The sequence below is a fragment of the Gracilinanus agilis genome, chromosome 4 (genome assembly GCF_016433145.1).
Source record: "Gracilinanus agilis isolate LMUSP501 chromosome 4, AgileGrace, whole genome shotgun sequence".
NCBI classification, from domain to species: Eukaryota; Metazoa; Chordata; class Mammalia; order Didelphimorphia; family Didelphidae; genus Gracilinanus; species Gracilinanus agilis.
In genome coordinates, this window is record NC_058133.1 from 133,159,435 (window position 1) to 133,186,462 (window position 27,028).

Genomic DNA, 27,028 nt, shown 5'->3' on the forward strand with positions numbered 1-27,028 from the left:
GCATTCAAGCAGTTGTTTATCTTATATGTTTCCTCTCCTGCAGTCCTTCCTCTGAATGTGGGCAGCGTTCTTTACCATAAATCCCTCAGAATTGTCCTGGGTCATTGTATTGCTGCTGGTACAGAGGTCCATTACATTCAATTTTACCACAGTATATCAGTCTCTGTGTACAGTGTTCTTCTGGCTCTGGTCCTTTCGCTCTGCATCTGTTCCCGGAGGTCTCTCCAGTTCGCCTGGAACTTCTCCAGTTTATTATTCCTTTTAGCACAATAGTATTCCATCACCCACATATACCACAGTTTGTTCAGCCATTCTCCAATTGAAGGACATACCCTCCTTTTCCAGTTTTTTGCCACCACAAAAAGCGCAGCTATAAATATTTTCGTACAAGTCTGTTTATCTATGATCTCTTTGGGGTACAAACCCAGCAATGGTATGGCTGGATCAAAGGGCAGGCATTCTTTTATAGCCCTTTGAGCATGATTCCAAATTGCCAGCCAGAATGGCTGGATCAGTTCACAGCTCCACCAGCAATGCATTAATGTCCCAATTTTGCTACATCCCCTCCAACATTCATTACTCTCCCCTTCTTTCATTTTAGCCAATCTGCTAGGTGTGAGGTGATACCTCAGAGTTGTTTTGATTTGCATTTCTCTAATTATTAGAGATTTGGAACACTTTCTCATGTGCTTATTGATACTTTTGATTTCTTTACCTGAAAATGGCCTTTTCATGTCTCTTACCCATTTATCAATTGGGGAATGGCTTGATGACTTAGAACATTTTTATATGATTATTGATGGCTTTGATTTCATCTGAAAATTGCCTGTTCATATCCTTTGATTATTTGTCAATTGGGAAATGGCATGTATTCTTATAAATTTGCCTTAGCTCTCTATACATTTAAGAAATTAGACCTTTATCAAAGACATTGGTTATAAAAACTCTTCCCTAGTTTGTTTTCCTTCTAATCTTGGTTACATTAGTTTGTATAAAGCTTTTTAATTTAATGTAATCAAATTCATTTTACAACTTATAATATTCTCTATCTCGTTTGGTCATAAATTCTTCCCTTCTCCAAAAATATGCCAGGTAAACTATTCTGTGTTCCCCTAATTTAGTCATGGTATCACTCTATTGTGAATACTGGTCTATATCTAGCTTTTGCCATACGGTTTTCCAATTTTTCTAGCAGTTTTTGTTAAATAGTGATTTCTTATTTCAAAAGCTGGGATCTTTGGGTTTATCAAACACTAGATTGTTAAGGTCATTTACCCCTGTATATTATGTATCTAATCTACTCCACTGATCTACCATTCTATTTCCTAGCCAGTACCAGAATGTTTTGATGACTGCTGCTTTATAGTGGAGTTTTGAGATCCAGTACTGCTAGGTCTTCTTCCTTCACATTTTTTTCATTAGTTCCCTCTATATTCTTGACTTTTTATTCTTCCAGATGAATTCTGTTATTATTATTTTTAGTTCTACAAAATAATTTTTGGTGGTTTGATTAGCATGGCACTGAATAGAAAATTAGTTTAGGTAGAATTGTTATTTTTATTATACTAGCACTGCCATGAGCAATTAATATTTTTCCAATCATTTAGATCTAAATTTATTTGTGTGAAAAGTGTTTTGTAATTGTGTTCATATAATTCCTGTGCTTGCCTTGGCCAGTAGATTCCCAGGTATTTTATACTGTTTAGAGTGATTTTTAATGGAATTTCTCTAACTCTTGCTGCTGGACTTTTTTTGTAACATATAGAAATGATGATGATTTACATGGATTTATTTTTTAAATTATCAATTTGTAAAAAAAAATTTGTATCTTGCAATTTTACTAAAATTATTAGTTATTTCAACTAGTTTTTTAGTTGATTCTCCAAGTATACCATCATATCCTCTGCAGGATGATAATTTAGTTTCCTCAATGCCTACTTTAATTCCTTCAATTTTTTTCCCTTTCCTTATTGCTAAAGCTAGCATTTCTAATACAATATTAACTAATAGTGGTGATAATGGGCATCCTTGCTTCACCCCTGATCTTATTGGGAAGGCTTCTAATTTATCCCTATTGCAGATGATATTACTTATGGTTTTAGGTAGATACTACTTATTTTAAGGAGTGATCCATTTATTCTTAAGCTTTCTAGTGTTTTTGATAGGAATGGGTATTGTATATTGTTCCCATTTTACAAAGGAGGAAGAGTAGGCAGATGGGTTAAGTGGCTTACATCGAATCACACCATTAGTAAGTATTCTGAGGTGGAATCTGAACTCGGGTCTTCCAGACTCCAGGCCCTGTGTTCAACCTTTATCTCTCTGTTCTCTCCCCCCTTAGACTGTGAGCTCCTGTTAGGCAAAGACTACCTTCTGTATCCCCAGGATGCAACACAGTGATTGACACATAGTAGGAGCTTAACAAATATTCACTGACTGACTGCTGACACTGCTGCCTAAAGGAGTTATGAAACCATCAGTGCAAGTGATTACAATGTAATTGCTAGACTCCAAGTAAGTTGCTATAGTAATAAGAACCATGTCTTATTAGTTCAAGGATAGTGTATTAGTCTGTTCATGTTCCTCAAATATCTATTAGGGAGATACTAGCAATGTTCTGTGGGCATGATATTGATTGGGAAAAATATTCTGAATACACAGTGAATCATCTCCAAAAATAGCTTAACAAATACTTGTTGAATAACCAAATGAATGATATTCATGATACCAAGATTGAAGCTACATATAGGCTGGCTAGTTGTTTGTTTGTTTTATTCATAGTCTGACTGTCCCTAACCTGACTAGAAGCATTTACTTTACTGATGGTAGGCCAGGAATGTCACCTACAACATTCTTTTTAATGCTGTATAGCAGAGATAATAGTCTGAGCCAGATTAAATGTAATTGGGAAATGTTTAACCAACTAAATAAAAATACAATAAAACAAAGATAATGTTACTTTGTAATTTTTAGTACATAGCCTATATAGGGATCTTATTTTGAATTACATCATTTGCTGTACATAATCTTTGGATATTTGTCCAAAAAATAAAAATCTTTTTTTCCCATTAGTTCCAGAGTATCTTTAACATGAGTGCCTAGGAGTATTTTTTTAAACCCTTATCTATCTTAGAATCAATACAAGTTATTGGTTCCAAGGCAGAAGGGTGGTAAGGGCTAGGCAGTTAGGGTTAAGTGACTTGCCCAAGGTCACACAACTAGGAAACGTCTGAGGTCAGATTTGAATCCCAGGTCCTCCTGACTCTAGACCTGGCTCTCAATCCACTAAGCCACCTAGCTTCCTGCAGAAGTATTTTACATACAAGTAGCTTGTGATTTTGGAGTTGATGACTTCAAAAACCCTTTACAATTCTAAGATTCTGTGGTCCTTTTCAAAGGGATCTGGTAACGAAGGAATGGAAAAGTTTTTTAAATTCTGGATTATAATTACAAGTATCAAAGTCATCTTGGAAAAATTTATTTTTAAAACCGTGTAAGGTAAATATTTAGGGTACCTCTACCTTAGTCCATCTTAGAAAGACTCAACATAGGAGTCATGGAGCCAGCATGCTGGTGCAGCTAGCATCAGTGTACCGGTGTGACAGAAGCCAGATGGCAAGCCACTGGCCTATGCAAAGACCCAGGACCGAGAGGGAGAAGTGGAAGTTTTGAAAAGCCAACCTTTGAAGTGAAAGGGGTCTCTTTTGCTCCCATCTCTCTGGCTGGGCTGACTATAACTGTTCAGGCAGCACTTATTTGGTGATTGCCAAGGCTCAGAGTGCTGGCTTGCCATGGAGGACTGGATTTTTTTACCTAAAGTTAGAAAGGCAGAAACCTATTTCTCTCTTTCTCTTTATTACTAAAAGTTAATAAATCTAGTAATAGGCCTCTAGATGGATTTTTATTTATAACAGATCTATGGACAAGGGAAGAATTTATGACTAAACAAGAGATAGCAAGGATTATAAGATGTTAAATGGATAATTTTGATTACATTAAATATTTAAAAATTTTTACAAACAAGGCCAATGTAGCCAAGATTAGAAGGAAAATAGGAAATTGGGGGGAAACATTTTTACACCAAGTTTTTCTGATAAAGGTCTTAATTCTCAAATATACATAGGATTGAGTCTAATATATGAAATAGGAAATCATCCCCCAATTGACAAATGGTCAGATTGTATGAATAGGCAGTTTTTAGTAGAAGAAAGCAAAGCTATCTAGAGTCGTATGAAAAAATGCTCTAAATCATACTGATTAGAGAAATGCACATTAAAACAACTATGAGATACCTCTTCATACCTGTCAGAATGGCTAATATGATAGGAAAGAAAAATGACAAATGTAGGTGGGAAAGTGGAAAAATTGAGACGTTAATTTACTGCTGGTAGAGTTATGAACTAATTCAACCATTCTAGAGAGCAACATACATTCTGACCCAGCAATACCTCTATTAGAAAAAGAGACTTATTAGTACAAAAACATTTATAGCAGCTCCTTTTGTGGTGGTAAGAGTTGGAAACAAAGTATGCTCATCATTTGGAGAAAGGTTGAACAACCTGATGGAATACTATAACCTGGGAAAGCTTACATGATCTGATATAAAGTGAAATGAGAGAACCAGGAGAACATTATAAATAGTATCAGCAATATTGTATGATGAATGTGAATTTCTTAGCTACTTTGATAAATACAATGATTCAAGAAAATTCTTGAAGGACTTAAGATAAAAAAATGCTATCTACTTCTAGAGAAATGATGGTGTCTGAATGCAGACTGAAACATAAATTTTTACTTTTTTTTTTGCAACATGGCTAATATGGAAATGTTTTGCATGATTTCACATGTGTAACTGATATATTTCTTGCCTTCTGAATGGGTGGAGGAAGGGGGAGAGAATTCAGAAATTGACATTAAAAAAAATAAATGTTTTTATAATTAGAAAAAAAAATAACCTTTCTCTGGATGCTTCATCTGGAATACCCAAGCAAATTTCTCTGTCGAACCTTCCTGCTCGTCTTAATGCTGGGTCCAGGGAATCTGGTCTATTGGTAGCTCCAATGACTAGGACTTGAGCTGTATCAGCCAGATTATTCAGGTCTAAAAGAAAAAGAATTAGTCAAGGATCTGGTGAAAACATTAACCTTTTGGTTTTACCTGAAAAATTATGTTTCAAAATAAACAACTGATACTGGTCCAGAAAGAGCCCAGTGTACACTTCTGATTCCAGAAAACAATGTTTTTTTTTCATTATTTAACCTTGATCATTCTATAGAGATCTCTTCTAACTACATTACTTCAACTATCTTCACAATATCTGAGTAGAAATGTGCAGCTATTATTCCCATTTCTAGAAAACCTAAAGCAGAGAAGTCAAATGATACAGTTCTATGTCAAACAGTGAGCTTTTCCCTTCTAAACAGTGGAAATTCTCATTTATGATAATTTGACATTTAAAAAAAATTGATTTGGGCTACGTGTGCCATCCAATTCTGAAGGGAAAAGATGCTTGATGAATTCAAATTTAAGTGTTAAGTAGGCTTGCACAGCACTTAAGAGGCCTTAAAAAAAAAAATCACAGGAACCTTTCCCCACCTCAACCCCAATCCACAAGAAGCCCAATGTTCATGCCACCAGCTATTCTGGTATTTTAAATTCACGTAAGGTCTCTTTATGTAAAAGGTCACTGGCATTTATATATATATAATCCATACCATATAATTTACACATTGTTTTTGCAATGTGCTTATTATTTCACATTTTATCTTGCACTAGATTGTGAGGTTAGGTGGTAAGTATGAAGATAAGATTTAAATATTCTACTTCATTTGTATGTCTTGAATCTTCAACTTAGTGCTGTGTTCTATAATGATTTGATCAATTAATTAATCAGGAAGTTCAACAATTTATTTAATCACTAGCATAAAAAGACCTTTACACCAAGACATTCCAGCTTGCTCTGAAAAGAGTTGAGAAAAATGCTTCCTTCTCTTGGTCCAGAATAATACATTTGTTTTGGGGCACAAAGACAGGTTGATTACTTTTACTAAACTGCTTTCCCCCTACCCTCCTTTTTTTTTTTTTTTTTTTTTAAATCTTTGTTAAAAGGGTTGACTCCCTGGGTGGATGGAGGGATGGAGTCATACACACAGGCAATATAAATACTAGATATCAAAAAAAAATATGGAAAAACAAAAAGAAAGGTACTCTTTTAAACATCATTATAATCCTCATTCTTTAAAAAGAAATAAAATTAGAGGTAAAGAAATCAAATAGAGCTGGGATTTGGCTTTAGTTTCTTAACATTTTTAGAGGAAACTGAATTTTATATTTTTCTCAAAACTGATTTCAGGTTAAGGCTACTTTGATTTATGAAATATTTTGAACAAATGAAGCTTTACTGCTTTCTGAAATAGTATGGAAGCTAGTTAACCGAATAGCAGTAATATCTGGGAGATCTGTTTTAATGAATAAAAAACTATTTGAAATTAACATAAACAAAAGGGTATTCTAAGTATTTGAAAACAAAGATAACTTTTTAAAGTATTTAAATAGGGGGCAGCTGGGTAGCTCAGTGGATTGAGTCAGGCCTAAAGGAAGGAGGTCCTAGGTTAAAATCCAGCCTCAGACACTTCCCAGCTGTGTGACCCTGGGCAAATCACTTGACCCCCATTGCCTACCTTTACCACTCTTCCACCTAAGAGCCAATACACATAAGTTAAGGGTTTAAAAAAATAAAAAATAAAAAAAAATAGAGCATTTAAATATTCTCCACTAAAAATAACACCAAAAGTAGTGGGGCCTTTGCACTCTCCTCATCCTCCTAACCTTGCATTTGCCATCACTGAATGGAACCTCCTCCTAGGAGAGGATCTTTTTTGGGCATTTTGACACACCTTCTAGTTCCCCTACATATATGATCTCTCCTCAATTCGATTCAATATTCAGTTTTTTTAAAAAAAAAAAAACCTTACCTTGTGTCTTAGAAAAAATACTAAGGGTCAGTTCCAAGGCAGAAGAACAGTAAGGACTAGGCGCAATTGGGACTAAATGATTTGCCCAGTCACATAGCTAGAACGTGTTTGAGACCAGATTAGAACCCAGGTCCTTCTGACTCCAGGCCTGGTGCTCTATCCCCTGAGCCACCTAGCTACCCCAACAAATATTTATTATTAACCTATGTAAAGCTATTACTAGTGTTGTGAGGATTATTTAGGTATTAGTTTATATATAGTTAATGTGGACCTAGCAGGAAGGGCTGGAGAATTCCCCATGGAATGGGGAAGCAGGAAGTTGCCTGCACTCTCTGAGAAGGACTCCATGGTGGGAGTTACAGGCAGTAACTGATTCCCTGGGATCCTGGAGTGTGGTGAAGGTTGGAAGCAGAGGACATCTATCCTGCACAACAGCATTGAGTAGGGTGTGATCTGTGATCTGGTGGACAGCTTGCAGACTCCTCTCCCTACTAGGCTGCTTTGGACCATCAGTTCTGGAGGAGTTGGTTCCTGGCATCCTGATAACATCTCTGGACTCTACTGTGAGGATTCCCACTCCAGTCCTGTTATTCTCTGGGCCCTGCCTGGCTTAGGTCTTAGTTTAGTGTAGATAAGTCCCTCCCCTGCCCCTGTGGTTTGCCCTTAGCTTTTAAGTGTAGTAAACCCTATTCCTTTCCTTAATCTTAGCTTGTCCTTGATTAAAGGTGTTGCCTTAACTTATAAACTCTTGCCTTTACTTTGCTGATTACCATAGGCCTAGTCTTGGTGCTTCAGAGTGGCAGTTGGACCTAACAGCCAATTCAGTAACAGATACCCCTTTGCTGTTAAACTTTAGTCTCCCTACTTGTTGGGCCCCTTCCTGTCATTCCTGTCTCCTACACACCCACCTGTTTACTGTTTAAGGCACCTTTCCCTGGTTTCTCCATTACACTAGGCAATGAAGATTGAAAAAAGAATCATACAGTTCTTGTTTTCAGGAAGCTCATATTACTTGAGGATCCATCCATAATATGCATAGAAAAGTAAAAAAAAAAAATTTAATTAACTGTAACACTTAAAACTACCTGAATATTCCCACTAAAATTTTACTAGGTAAATAAATTCTGATAATAGCATGGTAGGTTCTATAATATCATCAGGACAGAAGAGAGAAAAGTGCTTAGAGATAAGAATGAAACTGAAGGTTGATACTGAAGGGCCAGATCACTAAAAATTGGTCAAGTTCCTTCAAGTACAAGGAATATGGCATGTTATCATTCTCTCACATTCCCACTGCCAAAGTGCCTAACTGAATAACAATCATGGGCGCCACATGACCAGGAATAGAGCTACATTCTGTCTAGGTTTTGCCAAAGGTTACAATGCAAAAAGGCTCAGGGCTGATTATTTTGGGAATGGGGTGGGGGTGGGGAGAATGAAGGGAAAAGTTACTTAGAAACATAGACGGTTCAATTGAATCAAAATCACATTAGAACATCATTGAGGCACAGTCTCCTAAATCCTCCTGGCAGTCAAATCATATTCATTCTTACTTTTATCAAGTGTAAGAACTTCTCTCATATAGCCTTATTCTACTTGCCAACCTATTACTTAACACATCCTCACTCTTTCTCCATGCATAATAACAAACCTCATTATTTAAGAAGGATTTCTTATAAAAACATACCTACACACTATATGACTTTTCTTAAGCTTATCAGAGCTACCAGAACTACTACTCTTGTACGTTAGGGCCATTATTAATAAATAGTGTTAATGAAACAAAGAGAAGCAGTGGTCAGACACAGATATGACCTATTACAAGGAAGAACTCCAGGCAAATATTGATGAAGAGGCTTATGTTTGGCACAAAACAATGTAAAGAGTGATACTATCCCTTCTAAGAAAGAGAATGAGCATGACTGGGTGAAATGTTGTGAGATTTTTATGCTGCTTGGGAAAATGGTGCAGATTTAGAAAATTTTTATTTTACATATTTTTCTGCCTTTTCCACCTGATTGCCAATTGTGTGTTGAGTTCATGTAAAAGAAGGTTATACTCCATGATTTTTAAAATTGTATAATTTTCTGATCAGCTTAAAAGGATAATACTTTGAAAACTGATCCAGGTTCAAAGATACTAGACTTTTAAAATGATATGCTGTCATGTCTAATGGAAAAGATAAATGGATCTGAAGTCACAAAAACTGGGTTTAAGATCTTATTCTACAGATGTATAGTGGTATAACTGGGCAAATCAGTTCATTTCTCTACTTCAATTTTGTGATGAATAAAAATGAAGATAACAGTAGTAACAAAACCACCTTCAGAGAGTTATTGAGAATTAATTATTATAATGTTTGTAATGTATTTTGATATTGTGTGCAGCACTATAAATATGAACTATAGTCTGAATGATCCCCAGCATGGAATCTTAGAGTAAACTCTCATCAGAAAGATGTATTAAGGTTTAAAATCCAAAAGAATACAGGAAACAGGTAACCAAAAAAAAAAATAGCAAGATCCACTTTTTTTTTAAAATCATAGAAAGTTACATAACTGCTAAGGCTATCAAGCATATTTCTACTGCAAATTAAAACAGGTGCACAAAACAAGTAACATACCACAATGGGGATTATCTAGTCATAATAAAAATTTATATCTTTAAAAAATACTTTTCAAATGAATATTTATTTAAAACTAACCATCCATGCAGACTAGGAGCTGGGCCACAATTCTCCGTTCCATGTCTTTTGAAGCAACTTCTCTTTTGGGAGTGATAGCATCAATTTCATCAATAAAAAGGATGCAAGGTGCATTTGACTAAAAATAAGAATGCCATCATTTAATGAAGAAATCAGTCATACAATGGTATACCATAACAATTTATAAAAGCACTCACACATCATTAAAAAACTTAAAAATTTTAAGATCACACATTAATACCAATATCTTTGACCCAAAGGGATTCTAGATGGTTCTGAAGAAACTTATGAAGGAATATGAGCAGATATAGTTGAAAAAAAAACTAGATTTCAATAAAATAAAATTTTATTAAGCATCTACTATGTGATAGGCACAGTTAGGGATTAAAAAAACAATTACCCAAAAGAGAAGACAATCTACATTAATAGGTACAAAATAAATACAAAGTACATTTGGGGGAAAAGTAGAGTATTAGCAGGTGAGAAGGTAAGGAAAAGGAAATTATGGAGAAGATAGTAAAGAGTTTTTAAGGAAATGGGATTTCAAGAGGCAGATTCAAGGAAATATTCTAAGCATGAATGGCAGTCAGTACAAAGATGTAATTAATAGTGACATGTGAGGACAGTAACAAGACCAGTTTGGCTGAGCTGTAGAGTTCAAGAATGAATGAAAAAGTATTTTAATAAGTTCTTATTATGTGCTAAGCATTGTGATGGCAATATATGTACAAAAGGAAGACAATTACTGCCCTCAAAGATCTTATATTCCAATGGGGGAGAAAATACAAAGAAGAATGTAGCTACGAAATGGACATGACCCAGTTAGTCAAAAAAGGTTCACCTCCAGGATAGATGGTAAATCCTAGTGTCCCAGAAGGTGATTTTCATGAATAAGAAATGTCAGTTGATGACTCTCTGTTCCCTGAAATGATTCCCCATAGCCTGGACAGATTCCATCAGCTTTTGTTTGAGTGGGCATGTCAAAGTGCAAGGGTTGGTTTGAAGCTGAGCAAGCAGTATAGACTTCCTTGGCTACTTATCCCACAGCTAAAACAGTCTAGATGCCACCTGACATGGGAAGAGATTCTAGAATGGAATTAACACATGCTGTGGGGTATTGTTGCTGTGTTAAGTAGTTTTCCTTCAATTTTTCTTTGACGAAGTCAGGCAGAAGTGAGGAGGTAGGACAGAAGACAAATATAAAGACAGTCAGTGAAAATGCTTGGGTCAAGATGAAATGTCTCAAAACTCATTTTTCTTGACCTCTCTGCCATCCTTGACACTGAAGATCATCCTCTTCTCCTTGGTACTCTCTTCTCTCTAGATTTTTAGGACATTACTCACTCTTGGTTCTTCTAACCATAAATGCTCCCTCTTATTTTCTTTTGCTGAAAACTCATTCAGGTCACATCCCTTTACCTTGGGTATCCCAGCTCTGTCCTGCTACCTCTTCTCCTATCTATACCTTACCTGGTGAACCAGTGACAGTTATGTCACTGGGGAAAAAACAACCATTCATAGTAACTAATCTTATTAAACAAGATCACTGCAACTCTCACAAAAGACTCGACCAAGAAGAATGGAAACCTAGAAATTTCATTTGCCTCTATATAGAAATATCCCAATTCTACCTTAAATTAAAATGTTATACAAATACAAATCATGTCACAAAATAACTGACCACATTCTTCACACTTATTTATCAGTTCAAGGGCCTGAGCAATACAATAATTTTAACTGCACTTTCTTCTTGTTCCTACCTTGTACTGCCTCCACTGTATTTAATGTGAATTTCCCACCAAATCTAGTAAATTGCCAACTCTCCTTGTTTTCTCTCCTACATCTCCCTTTTTCAATTCCATTCATAATGTGGTACTTCCAGTTGGGCTGGACATAACTCATTAGACACAAATTTTCATTGTTCCAAATAATGAAGAAAAAAGTTTATTCGTCCCTAATTTCCATTCAAGAATGAATAGCTGTAATGGTTTAAAAATGAAATAGCCAAGTACTGGAACAAACTTTAACTGAATACAAATATTATTCTTATATATGTCTCTGTAATATTCTTCAGTTATTTAAAATTTTTAATAACCTAAGTTTTAGATAAGATAGAAATAATCCAGAATCTTTCGAGTAAAACATAACTGACTTTCCTCTTCACGGGAGACAATTAAATTTTATTTTAAATTCTTAAATTCTACTAGGCATGAGGCGGTTTACATTTTGCTTTCTTTCCCCATGAAATCCAAAATAAGATAGAGTATTCTCTTAAACACTAAAGTGGCTTCTAAAGGCCATCTACAGGATGGCCTTGTCTCTTTCACACAGTTGCTGATGTCTTAGAAGTCCTCCTTAACTCTCTCCTGCCCCTGTAGGCATAGCAATCAGTGTTATTCAGTCAATTCAATGAATGAACAAATGTTGGTGATGCCAAAGAAATGGGAGAAGAGTCTGTTATAAATAACCTCCTAATAAAATAACTTGTTTAGCTAGAAGTCACCTTAACTTACCACAGCCTGTTCAAAGAGTGCTCTTAGCTGCTGTTCAGACTCCCCTGACAATCCAGACACAATCTCCGGAGCGGCTACTTTAAGAATTGGCATCTCAAGCTCCTGAATATAAATACAAAAGAATGATGAAATTACCAAGTTTTAAAACGAATTACTTCCTTCTCACCCAGCCAAAAGAAATAAGCTATGCTGGTCCAATGCAAATGAAACACTGTAATCAATGATATTTTTGCTTCATATTTTTTAGACAGTGCCTGAAGACTCTATATTTGTTTTTAGTTCTATCATTGGCAGAGGAAAGTTTAAAGATTGTTTTCTTCCTCCAGAAAAGCTAGTCTGAAACCTAAGGAGCTATAATCTTCCCAAACTCTAGATTAGGCTGGCAGACATATTCTAAAATATCATTTGCCTAGTGTGAAAGGGAATTTCTTTATCTTAACTTAATCAAGTACTTTGGAGTGCCCCACCCTTTTAACTCAGTCAGGAACTTGTGAGTCCTTTCGATAAGAGTAGGGTATTTGGCTAGGATATTTAGCTAGGAAATATTTTCTACTTCTCTCTTACATTTCTCTCTCTCTTTTTTTTTAAACCCTTAACTTCTGTGTATTGACATAGGTGGAAGAGTGGTAAGGGTAGGCAATGGGGGTCAAGTGACTTGCCCAGGGTCACACAGCTGGGAAGTGTCTGAGGCCGGATTTGAACCTAGGACCTCCCGTCTCTAGGCCTGGCTCTCAATCCACTGAGCTACCCAGCTGCCCCCACATTTCTCTCTTTTGCTGCACTTATATTATATTAAATTATTAAGAGCCACTAACAGATTTTTTTTTACTTAAGATTATTTTTTTTTAAACCCTTGTACTTCGGTGTATTGTCTCATAGGTGGAAGGTTGGTAAGGGTGGGCAATGGGGGTCAAGTGACTTGCCCAGGGTCACACAGCTGGGAAGTGGCTGAGGCCGGGTTTGAACCTAGGACCTCCTGTCTCTAGGCCTGACTCTCACTCCACTGAGCTACCCAGCTGCCCCCAAGATTATTTTTAATAATATAAAAATAAGTTAATTATTTTTATAAACAGCGACCACAACAATCTCACTTTTATAACTCTCACATTTAATCAAAACCTAAATTTAATTGTTACACTAGAGAACAGGAACAGGAGATTGATCTGACAAGGCACACACCCAAAACTTTCTTTTCACTTTTAACAAATTTAGGGATTCAGGTGTGAAGAGAGAAGCCTTATTACTAGAGGGAAGCTATATGAAGTCATTGTACCATTGGCAATAAATAGGGTAATTATGATCACCTTAAAGGTGATTTATTTTCACCGACCAGTGTTCTACTCAGAGATACTTTTTTTTACTCAGAAAATCATTCAGAGGATAAAGCAGTCAGATGACAATTTTTGTCTTCAGTTTGGGTGCTAAGGGAATATAGAAAACGTGAATACTAAACTGGAATGCCTCTTATAAATTATCAGAAATTCAGAGAATTTTAAAAAGATTTAAAAAAAAAAACAAAAAAAAGATAATTCCTAATTGTCCTTTTCCTGACACCATCGGTTAATAAATTAAGGAAATTCAAAGCAAGAAATAGCAAGTATCAACATTCTGTACCCCAGCAATTGCTTGTGCAAGTAATGTTTTTCCACAACCTGGAGGTCCATGTAAAAGAAATCCTCTAGGTGGTACCACACCAAGGTAACGATACACTTCAGGATGACGCATATGAATAAGCATCTTGCATATTTCCTGTCAAGAGAAAAGAAGGAAATAATACTGTCATGTAAAGGACTTTATATAAATTATCTTATTTGATCAGCATAACAACCTTGTGAAATATGCACTAGAGTATAAAAATTTTCAAATGCAGGTAAGTGACTTACTTCTGGTAATGCAACAAATAAGAGAACCAAGGTAGAATTTAAATTGACTAGATTCAATACTCTTTCTTATATATCATGGCCTCTACTAAGATGACCAAAAGGAGGAGCAGCTAGGTGACTCACCAGGCCTGGCGATGAGAGGTCCCAGGTTCAAATCTGGCATTAAGACACTTTCTAGTTGTGTGACCCTGGTCAAATCACTTAACCCCAATTGCCTAGGCCCTTATTGCTCTTCTGACTAAGATGAAAGGTAAAGGTTCAAAAAAAATAACCAAAGGGGAAAAATACATTTAAGTTGAATTAAATGCCCTATTTTAAAAATAAGTAGTCTTTGTCAAACAACAATTCAAATGACCCTAAATCAAAAGTGTTATGTTCTATGTCACTTATTTTTGCCTCAAAAAAGGCAAAGAATAGGTTAACCCACCTCAAGGTCTTATTTGCTATGGATACATATTTGAGAGAGGCAAAAAATTCCTTCTATCACTAATAGTAGCACAACAGGATCAAGTCATATAGTAACCTACCTTCAGTGTCATATCATTGCCCCCAACATCTTCAAATCTCACAGATGGAATCTGTAGCTCCAATGGTTGAGGTCTGGCTACCAAGCAGAAAAGAAGAATCATAAAGAATTCAGAGCAAGTCAAAAGGAATACCTAACTCTAATAACCTCTACTAAGTATATTACTATATATAAGAAATATTTTCTAGTGGAGGCTTCCTTATACTTCACTCCCACCTCAAAAACCTAAAATCCCAGGGCTCTGCATCTACCTTTCCCAAGCTAGTTCCTGAAATACAAAGCTAGGTATTACCTAATAATATATTAGGACCACTTACCACACCCATATAAATGTAAACTACCCATTAAGTCTAACCTTTTTTTTGCAAAATATCTTTTATTTCTCTGTCTACTTTCTGAAGATCCTCGGTTTTCCTCTTGGTTTTCTTAAATCTGCTTTTTCTTTTTCCGTCGTCCTCTGGAAAAGAATTATCTTTTGGATCCTAGAAAGACACCAAATGAGATGATTTATTTAACATTTATATAAAGTTCTTACTGCTTCCAAAGCATTTCAAGCATGTTATTCCATTTGATTCTCATTTACTCTTCAAAATGTATATAACTTTTAAAAAATCCTCACCTTTTGTCTTAGAATCAATATTATGTACTGTTCCAAGGCAAAAGGACAGTAAGAGCTAGGCAACGGAGGTTAAGTGACTTGACCCTCGAGTCACACTCCTAGGAAGCATCTGAGGTTAGATTTGAACACAAGACCCCCTCATTTAGAGGCCTAACTCTCAATCCACTGGGCCTCCTAGCTGCCCCCTTAAAGTCTTGATATCTTTAAAGAACAGTACTGACAAGAATTTTATTTGTTCCTGCCTCTCACATTTTTTCTCTCAGACATCAAGAGTTCCTGGCTACATTCAAGTAAGAAGAGAACAAAGCCAGCTAAAATTCAAGCATCCAATCTATTTAGTTCTATTACATCTTTTTTTTTTTAAACCCTTAACTTCTGTGTATTGGCTCCTAGGTGGAAGAGTGGTAAGGGTGGGCAATGAGGGTCAAGTGACTTGCCCAGGGTCACACAGTTGGGAAGTGTCTGAGGCTGGATTAGAATCTAGGACATCCTGTCTCTAGGCCTGACTCTCAATCCACTGAGCTACCCAGCTGCCCCTAGTTCTATTACATCTTTTTTTTTTTTTTAACCCTTGTACTTCAGTGTATTGTCTCATAGGTGGAAGAGTGGTAAGGGTAGGCAATGGGGGTCAAGTGACTTGCCCAGGGTCACACAGCTGGGAAGTGGCTGAGGCCAGGTTTGAACCTAGGACCTCCTGTCTCTAGGCCTGACTCTCACTCCACTGAGCTACCCAGATGCCCCTCTATTACATCTTAATAGAACTTACCTCTCCAAATGTTCCTAACAGAAGTATACTTTCCATGCTTCCTGGGCTGACAGACACTGATCCCATTACTTTCTAGTAATTATGTTTTCTCATTGCGGCTACATGCTACTTTGCTACCTATGTTTCACTTAATAAGTTATCTTAAAATTTATGTGTTCTTTTATAGTAATAAAGATTTTAAAACAGATTTTTAAAAGTATAATATTGCAGAACTTCCAAAGTGTCCTATCTAATGCCTCATCAGAGAATGGAGGTGATACAGAGTTAAAGTAAGGGATGAAGCAGAATCTATTATGCTTCAGCAGAAGTAAAAAAGGCAGGGTTGTCCTCAAATGAAGCAAAAGCAAAAGTAGACCTAAATAAAGAGATAAACAAGGAAACTACATTATTAAAAAAGGCTCCACAAATGATGAATATCAACATTAAATATATGTATATATTTGTATATGTATAAAATGACACAATATCTAAATTCTTAAAGGAAAAGTTAAATAAAGGCAGCAAGGTAGATCAGTTGGTAGAGAGTAAGGCTTAGAGAAGGGAGGTCCTGGGTTCAAATTTGTCCCCAGACACTCCCTAGCTCTATGACCATGGACAAGTCATTTAACTCCAATTGCTTAGCCCTTGTCTAAAACAACCTTCAGTATACTACTCAATAAAGGTTAGTGATACATTTCTTTAATATCATTTCATCTGACATGAAGAATCAGATAACAATGATACTCATTCAAGCCATTTTCTCAGCATATCACTTATATAGGATTATTGAGAACTAAAAATTACTGTTCAACAAAGCAAGGTTTCATAGTCAAAAACTTTCCACATGATTAATTAGCAATCAAGTAAAAGACAATACCACTAGAACTTGACCCTAAGTACTCTCTAAAACTTGACATGCTAAATTAAGGCAATATAAAAATCTCCTGCTTCTTTTACACAGAAGAAATATCTACCTGAAAAAGCATCCACTGAAGGATGGGGATTTAGAGGACATGAGCATGCTACTAGAAAAATAAGACTAACTTATGAAAACACATATAATTGTACCTCAAAAATTGGCTTCTTATTGTTAATTTGCTCATCTGAAAGGTCTAAAAAAGCATTCTCTTTTTTTCCAATTGGGTTTTTGTCAATAAACCATCCACCTTCAGAAACCCTGGTAAAGGCTGGTGTTATCAAAGGGAAGGCATTCTTTGGCATAGAGAGACTATTTTTCCCTTGTTCAATTTCAGGACTTTCTCGTAAAATGTCAGGATTTCCTTTCCGGTACAAAGACAGCAGAGAGTTGTTCATGTGATTTGCAGACTGCAAAAAACAGATTACATAAATGAATCCACAAACATTCAGATAAATATGATCAACTATATTAACAATGGTCTTACATTGGCATGATACTTCTGTTTATATTAAAACACTAAAATAGAGTGATTTAACAAACAAGTAACTTACAATTAAAATTCCTTCCCTTATCACTTAGTGTCAATCAACCAAATAAAACTAAAGCTTTTCAACTCTAGGAACCACATCAAAGCTCTGACTTCATTTTTTTTTTTAATATAAAGTAAATTGTGTCCTCATAACTGAATTAGTAAGAAGCATCATTTTTTTAAGAGCATACAAATAAGTTCCTCTAACTGAAGTGAGAAAATTAACTTTTAGCAGAAAAGTAACATAAAATCAAAGCTTTGATATATTTTATGGAATTGACAAAGTTAGAGTCATATTAAAAAAAAAGGCCAAAAAAAAAAAAGATCCAGTAAAATAACAAGGATCTCTGAAGAGAGTAGTTTAAGTTCAAGTAAAAGTAAAGAAATTCACTTTATCAATGTTTTTTAAAGTAGCAACATACTAATACTACATATTATTACTTAAAACTGTTGTTTTTAAAAATGATGAAGGCTGATATTAAAATAGTATTTTAATTAAAGCCATGCTGATAGAGATAAATCGACTACGTGCCTGGCTAAGATCTATTCAAAATGCCCGCCAGTACCTATCTTCTTCCATCTTGTCTCTCTCGAACGCCTGTGAGCCTGCTCAAGTAGCAAAGAGACAGTTCAAAGCCGTCCCTCACCTTGAAGAAGTCATCTAAAATAGGAAACCCGTTGGACCACGGGAAATGTAGTTCCAAGGTTCCCCATATGTCCACAGGAAGTTTGTCAAACACTGCATATCTTGAGGCTCAATACTTCCAAATAGAACCCCAGTAATTCTAAATAACGCAGAACCCAGTCACTTAAAGTTAAAAAGTTCTTTCCTATGTCACTTAGTATAACATATGGGACCTTAGGCAAATGTCTTGAACTTTTGGGGACTTCAGTTCCCTCCTGGTGAAATGAGAGGGCTGGACTAAATAACTTCTAACTACTCTTTTCCCAGGACCCATTTCTCCAACTCTGCTATACCCAAAGATACCTCAAATGTTGCCATCATTCATAAGATCTTGATTTTGATATTCATGAACTCTGAAATTCCTTTTTTTTAAAAATTATAATCCTTTTATCATTCCTTCATTCCTTTTTAGAGCCCACTCCTGACTAACTTCTTTAGCTACCATGTCACAATCAGTCTTTTAACCTAGAAGATCATTCTGTCCCTATAGACCCAGAACTTGCATTTTAAAGCACTTGATTTCTGTTGATTTGACTTACTTATGACCCCCTAGACCAGGGGTTGGCAACGTATGGCTCTTTCTGTAGGAGCCATAAAGTCAATTTTTTTTTTTCAGGTGCTATTACAGGAGCGCACACTGTGAGCACTGTACGGCTCTCACGAAATTACATTTTAAAAAATGTGGCGTTTATGGCTCTCATGGCCAAAAAGGTTGCTAACCCCTGCCCTAGACTGTTCTTCCTTGGACTGTCAGTTTCTCCAATCTCTCTCCAATTTAGTTCACTTCAGTTTCCCTCCCTTTCTTATCTTTTCCTGTCAGTGAAACAATTCAGTTCTGTTCTACATTCAAATTCTTCTCTTCTTGCCTTCTGAATTTTGAATATAAACACACATAGTAGAATAAATAATCTGATGTATACTAAGAAAGCATCTAGCAAATAATATTCAATAAACATTTGTCAATAATAATGCTTGCAAAGTTTCATAATTTTTTAAAAATATGGTAGCTAAAATATTTGGCTCACCTGTTGATCTTGGAAACCATCCACATCTGAATCATCATCATCATCTGTTTTGTTTGCTATATATCTTAAGTGAAGAAAGGAAAAAGTGGAACATTTTAAATAAAATTACTGATAGGGTAATGTTCTTTTCAAAAGAATTTTTCCCCTCAATTACACGTAAAAACAAATTTTAACCTTCGTTTTTTTCCTTTTGACCCAAATTCTTTCCCTCTGTCTTTCCCTCCTCTCTCTTGAAGAGAACAATCTGATACAGATTTTATATATGTAATCATGTAAAACATTTTTCCATATTGGTCATTTTGTGGAAGAGAACAACAATTTAAAAAAGTGAAATAATTAATTTTGGTCTGCATTCAGATTCTATCAAATCTTTCTCTGGAGAAGACAGCATTTTTCATCATCAGGGATTATCTTAGATAACTGTATTACTAAGAACAGGGAAGTCATTTATGATTGTTCATCGTACAATACTGATGTTCCTTTGTACAATATTCTCCTGGTTCTGCTCACTCACTTTGAATCAGTTTATATAGGATCTTCCTGGTTTTCCTGAGATCACCCTGCTCATTATTTCTTAAAGCACAGTATTCTATTACAATCATATATTGTTCAGCCATTACTCAACTGATGGATATCAATTTGTAATTTTTTGCTCAGATAAAAAGAGCTGCCACAAATAGTTTTTTATAAATTGGTCCTTTTCCCTTTTTTGGGATATAGACCTACCTAATAGCAGTATTGCTAGACCAAAGGGTCGGCAGTTTTAAAGCCCTTTAGGCACAGTTCCAAATTGCTTTCCAGAATGGTTGGATCAGTTCATAACTCTACCAATAGTATATTAGTGTCCCAATTTTCCCAAATCCTTCCCAACATTTATCGTTTTCCTGTCATATAAACCAATACAACAGATGTTAGGTGGTACCTTAGAGTTGTTTTAATTTACATTTCTCTAATCAAGAGTAATTTGGAACATTTTTTTCATATGCCTCTAGATAACTTTGATTTCTTTGTTTGAAAACTACCTGTTCATATTCTTTGATCATTTGTCAATTGGGTAATGACTGGTATTCTTATAAATTTGACTATTCTCTACATATTTGAAAAATGAGACTTTTATCAGAGATATCTACTATAAATTTTTTCCCCCATTTTTCTGCTTTTCTTCTAATCTTGGTTGCAATTGTTTTGTTTGTGCTTAATTTATTAAGGGTAACATTCCTGAAAAAAGATTTCGACAATTACTAGAATTAATATAAGAAATGAATAGCCTGACCAAGAGTCATCAGGCATATCTCTTTTTTGAAGTGTTGTGCTCCAAATTAACCAATAAAAAAAACAATAAAGCAAGAAATAACAAAAGAGAAGACTTTTCTTCTGAGACTGCTAGGTAGCACAGCGTAGTCAGGAAGATCCAAGTTTAAATCTGATCTCAGACATTATACTAGCTCTTTGACCATGGGCAAGTCATCTAACTTCTCTCTGCCTTAGTTTCCTCATGTATAAAATGGGGGCAATAATTGCTAATGTGTAAATAAATACCTAAAATCTCCCTCTTACACTAACTCCTAACATTGTTATGGGTTTATAAAAAGCATTCAACACACATAGTGGTGTTATAGGGGACTTGGAAGGGAGGTAATATGGGGATTAGGTAGGATGTAATAGGGAGATGCAGAATATAATATGAGGCTGAAGCTAGGGGTAATAACTGGTAGGATCGGGGAATAAGACAAGGCAAGGGATCCAAGGCTGGAGGTAATCAAGTGAATAGACTAGGTAGTAGGGAAGTTAAGGCAATATAGTAGATAAGGAAGGTTCAATGATGAAGGATGGCAGTTGAGGTGGTAGGAGAAATAAGGGAATGTCTGAGTTCAGGGAATATAACACTGAGGTAACACGGATTGCCAGGGAGAGGATGAACTAATCTAAAACAGGCAAACAGCAGTTGGGAATACAGACTAGGACTTAGGCTAAAGACAAACACTTAAGGGAAATAGACTGATTGAAATTAACTACAGGCTTTAGTTAATATCACAGGAAGGGACTTGTTTTGAAGTTACACTTCCTTCAAGATGGATACCCAGACTTCCCTCAAACCCAGAGTATGTTGATTCTATTCCTCTTCTTCCCTTTCTTATTAATTAACTAATGAAGTAACCAAAAAGGTCTGTTTTAAATACAAAGGGGTTTATTGTCTTCTCAGGATAGATTGTCAGGGTAAAGGGATCAAGGAAGCCCTAACAGCTGCTTAAAGAAACCTCAGGTGGGGGAAGGGAAGCAGGAATGGGAGTCTGAGAAAGGTTCTGCCTTTACTCAGATCTCAAGGTGATTTTGAAATCAAAAGGGATTAGGATGATGGATACAAAACCTCTCTATATAAATTACTGCAAGGGTAGGGCTAAACTCTCACAGATTTGAACTAACTCTCTGATTCACTCTCCTTATTCACTCCTCTCAGACATTTAGGTAAGGGAAATGAAGATAGGGAATGAGGTAGGGTATGGAGATTCAAAGGTTTTATCTAAATTAACAAATATCAAAAAACTGCAAAACTAGGCTAAGGTTTCAATCTCCAGAAGGAGCTCAGCTGGCCCTGATTCCCTCCACGAGTTCCCAGGACCAACTGAAACTCTTCCAAGATTTTAAAACCTCTTAACTGACATAAGCACTCAGCAAAAGCCTGCAAACTGTTAAGCCCTCCTCTCTGTATCACAGTAGGTAGTCTCTATATAAATCATCATTTCCAAGAATCTTGGGTATTATTAATAGATGAACAGTAAAATGAAAATAAATAGAACATTTTGTACAAGCATAATAACATTGTAAAGAAAAAAGAACTTTGAAAAATCTATCTTTGGTCCACTGATCCAATGACCAACTACAGAAGACCTTAAAATTATAAAACTATACCATTATAAATACTATTATTCACCATACTCACCAAAAGACAGAGAGGTAATAGATTTATGGTGCAGAAACACTATATTTGACAAGATAGTAGTATAGATTAATTTTGATTGGTTATGATGATGTCTTACCAGTATTTTTTCCTTCAGTTTTTTAATTGGAAGGGAGGGGAACATTGGGTAAAAATTGTGCTACAAATGAGACAGCTATTGAAATTGAATTTTCTTAAGTGCACAAAGGGAAACAGAAGGACATTTAGAAGGAAAAACATAAGCAAGACAGTTTTTAATCTATTTTTCTTTGGTTTTGCTATAAATATAAACATAAAAATGACCTCTATATTCAAAATTAATAAATAAGATCACTTATCTTCTCCTTTTTGTTTTAATCCATACCTTCCATTTTAGAATCAATACTACGTATTGATTCCAATGCAGAAGAGTGGCAAGGGCTAGGCATTGGGGGTTTTGTGACTTGTTCAGGGTCACATAGTTAGGAAGTATGAGGTCAATTTGAAGCCAGGACTTCCTGTCTTTAGGCCTGACTCTCAATTCACTGAGCCACTTGCCTCTAATCACCTATCTTTTAATACTCACTCATTAAACTCTTGACTTTGTCTTGCTCTTTTTGCCCGGTGCTCATCTTCTAATTCAGGTAGGTCTTCAAGTTCTTTCTCTCTCCTGATTATGTTAAAAACTAGAACAAAAGTTTCCATTAAGTAAGAATGCTTTCTACAATGTTTGTTAATATTTTAACACATATCAGGAAACTCACCTTTTTCCACCTGAATTCTAAAAGCATTTCTCTTCCTCCGGCCATAGTCTACACTGAAAGTCAATGAAATAAGTTTAACAAAGAAGAAGCTGCCAGTCAACCAACAAGCATTTTATTTAATTTTTTAAAACATTTATTAATATTTATTTTTTAGAAAAGTTAACATGGTTACATAATTCATGCTCTTACTTCCCCTTCACCCCCCCAAGCTCCCCACCCCCATGGCTGATGTGTATTTCCTCTGGTTTTAACGTGTCACTGATCAAGACCTGTTTCCCAATTGTAATCAACAAGCATTTTAAAGAGCTTAATATGTGTCAGGATTACTCTATGCTAAGTGCTAAACAGAAAGGCAATCTCTGCCCTCAAGAACCTGCCACTCTGATGGAGTAAGATCATACATAAAAATAGAGAGCTGAAAAACTGGGAGGGGGTGGTGATAGAGATGAAGGTACCCTTCAGAAAGGCATAGTAAAGAAAGTAATGAGAAGAGTCAGGAGTGCAGCCTGAAAAGGAATGAACACAGGTGGCCTGGGCCTCTTAAAATGGAGATTCTGACATAAACTGGTTAATCAATGGGAGAGACTATAGGTGTAGAGGGTCATGAATCATGTAACATGGAAAAATATTCTATTTAAAATTATTATTTTTTATTTTAAAAGTATTTTTCCATGATTACATGACTCATGTTTTTCCCCCTCCTTTTTTCCCTTCTCCTTCCTGGAGCCAACAATAATTCATGGAAAAATATTCTAAAAAATAAATAAAATGTGAAAAAATAATTTTTTTTAGTACAATTTGGAGGAATGAAGCCTCTTCCCAAACATGGAGACCATCTTCTAGAGAGTGACTTAAAGAGAATAGAGATTTTAAAGTGATGATTCAATTCTATGTTTACCAATTAAACTAAAATATTTATTAAACATGGCATGTTCCAGGCACTATGCTATAATATACAAACAAAAATAAAATAATCTCTGCCTTTAAGAAGTTTACATTTTACAGGGTACTGAAGAAGTTTACAGTTTACATAAAGGAGGTTCATTCTGGACTTGCTGAGCTTGCAATCTATTAGGGGAATAAGATATATCAATAACTATAATCCTCAGAACAGAGTACATCTTAAAGAATAAGAAGTTGAAGGCCAGGGTTCAATTTTACCAATATTTATGTTTTGTAAACCCCAAAATACATTTATTAGAAATAAATGGAAGAGGAGCCTATTTCCTTTCCATCAAAAATTATGACCTTGCTTCAAAACTAAGCCTAGAAGTCTAAATGAGTAATAGCTTCTTTGGCAAAAGGTAGCAGCAAAAAACACTTAAGTTCTAAATTTTTTGAATGTCTAGTTCAGTTTGGGCAGAGCCAAGATGGCAGCTTAGTAGCAGTGAAAGCCAAAATTGCTCTGACAATTCTTCCAATTCAATCTTTAAAAGGTGCCTCAAAACGACAGGAGTCAAAAACCAACAGCAAGCTGGAGTAGGGGGGTGCTCCCACTGAAGACAACTTGAAAGGTAGGCAGAGAGAGAAAGAGAGTTGATTTTCATGAGAGAAGCAGAGGAATGCTGGCCAACTACTCCCACCGACTGCACCAGATTCTGAGCCCGGGCATAGGCCAACTTTGGGATCCCAGAATCTTGCCTATGTTGACAACAGAGCACTTTACATCCCACCCCCACCCCTTGAAGTCCCAGGCCCTGTTACCAGCCTACAATGAGGCCCCAGAAGTCCATAGTGCTTGGCACATTCAAGACTGTGCTGTAGTGATAATAGTTCTGAGACCCGCAAGCCATCAGCAGAGGAGACCGAATCAATGGCTTTCAAAACTCTCTGTCCACAGGCCAAAAAAAAAAAAAAAAAAAAAAAAAAGGCTGGGAAAATGAACAAACAGCAAAAGAAACACCTAACCCTAGAAAATTTCTATGGAGACAAAGCAAAGCACAGAATCAACAGGGGGCCGTGAGATCCACAAAAATTCAGAGCAAAATAGAATTGGTCTCAGCCTTTAGAACAGTGGTTCCCAAACTTTTTTGGCCTACCGCCCCCTTTCCAGAAAAAATATTACTTAGCCTCCTGGAAATTAAATATTTTTTAAATTTTAATAGCAATTAATAGGAAAGATAAATGTACTTGTGGCCATCACCGCCTCCCTGGATTGCTGCAGCACCCACCAGGGGGCGGTGGCACCCACTTTGGGAATCACTGCTTTAGAAGAACTCAAAGAGGAATAAAAAAAATAAGACAGGTCAAAGAAAAATGGGAAAAAGAAATATAAGTAATGCAAAATGAAAATAACAAATTAAAAACAAAATTGTTCAAATGAAAAAAGAGGCACAAAAATCCAATGAAAAAGAGTCTAGAGATCTAAAATTCCTAAGGCCTAGAGAAGGGAGGTCCTAGGTTTAAATCTGACTTCAGACACTTCCCAAGTCTGTGACCCTGGGCAAGTCACTTAACCCCAATTACCTAGCCCATACTACTTTTCTGCCTTGGAGCCAATACATAGTATTAAAAAAAAAATTAGAGTTGGGCAAATAGAAGCCAATGACTTCACTAGACATCAAGAAACAATAAAACAAAACCAAAGGAAAGGAAAAAAAAAAGAAATATGAAATAACTCATCAAATGCCTAGTTCAACTTTCCCTAAATTATAAAGTTCAGTAGTTCATTTTACCTGTTAATAAAGGTCTTCTCAGTGCTATTAATGCCTGATTTGATTAAAATCGTGTTAGGCTCATCCTATTTTATTTTTTACTAAATTCACTTAATACCATGCAAAAGGCAAACCTGAAAATTCCTAAAAATAATTGCCTCAGCAGCAACTTTATAGATAGCTCCACTCTCGGATTTGTTAACTACTCGATCCAAACGTCACAGAAGAAATGAAATGATTCCTTATACTTTGGATTTTAAGCAGAAATCAGTTATTCCTCCTGTAGATCACTCCCAAATTGAAATTTGATATGACTACACTATTCTAACAGGCTTAGTTAGGTTTAACTTTCAAGGGCTAGAAAAAAGAGTGCAAAGATAACTCCCCTTGCCAATTTGACAATCTGAAACACAAGGTGATTATAATGCCTTCCTAATGGGTTCATCTATACCTCCACCCCCTTTCCAGTTTTTTAGCTCTCTATTTTTATGTATAGTCCTGCTCCATTAAAGTGGCAGGTTCTTAAGGACAAAGATTGGCTTTTCTTGCTTCAGGCAAAATCAGGGTTTAGAACAAGGTTTACATTGGGAACAATGTGCCCTGAAAGTCGTTTAAGTAGAAAGTACACCATTATAAATAAACAAGATCTCTATCTTTTTATCTTGTATATTATTTGTTCAAGAAATTCAATATACATTCATAGAACACAATGCACAAATAATACATCATATCATGATAGAATTAGATTAAGTAAATTTCCAAGATCTCTTCCAACTCTATTATTTGGATCAGGTAGCAAAAGCACTAAGGAAAGCTTTGAAATCAGAGACCCTAACAAGCTTAAAATCTAAGGCTAGGTTTCATTTATCAAATATATAGAGAACTGAGTCAAATTTCTATGAACACAAGTCATTCCCCAGTTGACAAATGGTCAAAGGATATGAACAGGAAGTTTTCAGAAGGAATCAAAGCTATCTTTAGTCATATGAAAAATGCTCTAAATCATTCTTTTTTTTTTTTTTTTAAACCCTTGACTTCTGTATATTGGCTCCTTGGTGGAAGAGTGGTAAGGGTAGGCAATGGGGGGTCAAGTGAATTGCCCAGGGTCACACAGCTAGGAAGTGTCTGAGGCCGGATTTGAACTTAGGACCTCCCTTCTCTAGGCCAGACTCTCAATCCACTGAGCTACCCAAGCTGCCCCACTCTAAATCATTCTTGATTAGGGAATTGTAAATTGAAACAACTCTGAGGGGCCACCTCACACCTATCAGATTGGTTAATATGACAGTAAAGGAAAATGATAAATGTTGGAGGAGATGGGGCAAAACTGGAAGTGATCCCATCTAAGCATTCTGGAGAGCAATTTGTACTATGCCCAAAAGACTATAAAACTGCATAGTCTTTGATCTAGTAATACCACTACTAGGTCTGTATCCTGAAGATTTTTTTTTTAAGGGAAAAGAACCTATTTGTACAAAAAGATTTATAAGCAGCTCCTTTTTATGGTGTGAAAGAATTGGAAATTGAGGAGATGACCAACTGGGAAATGGCTAAACAAACTGTGGCATGTA

At 35.8% G+C, this 27,028-nt stretch overlaps 1 protein-coding gene across 2 annotated transcripts in view; it reads right to left on the reverse strand.

Annotated features, from left to right (window-relative positions):
* The window catches only part of NVL (nuclear VCP like), a 113,971-nt gene extending 91,326 nt beyond the window's left edge, over nt 1-22,645 (reverse strand). Inside the window, exons 1-9 of one of the 2 annotated variants that reach the window (XM_044676361.1) lie at nt 22,626-22,645; nt 19,123-19,186; nt 17,033-17,290; nt 14,956-15,082; nt 14,602-14,678; nt 13,806-13,940; nt 12,192-12,293; nt 9,679-9,796; nt 4,956-5,100 (exon numbers count right to left, since the gene is read on the reverse strand). In XM_044676361.1, coding sequence (XP_044532296.1) covers nt 4,956-5,100; nt 9,679-9,796; nt 12,192-12,293; nt 13,806-13,940; nt 14,602-14,678; nt 14,956-15,082; nt 17,033-17,278 — 950 coding nt within the window. In that variant the 5' untranslated portion in view covers nt 17,279-17,290; nt 19,123-19,186; nt 22,626-22,645. Of the gene's footprint in view, nt 1-4,955; nt 5,101-9,678; nt 9,797-12,191; nt 12,294-13,805; nt 13,941-14,601; nt 14,679-14,955; nt 15,083-17,032; nt 17,291-19,122; nt 19,187-22,625 lie in introns of those variants that run through there. The other variant, XM_044676362.1, reaches the window with a different exon arrangement.
* Between the last annotated feature and the right edge of the window lie 4,383 nt (nt 22,646-27,028).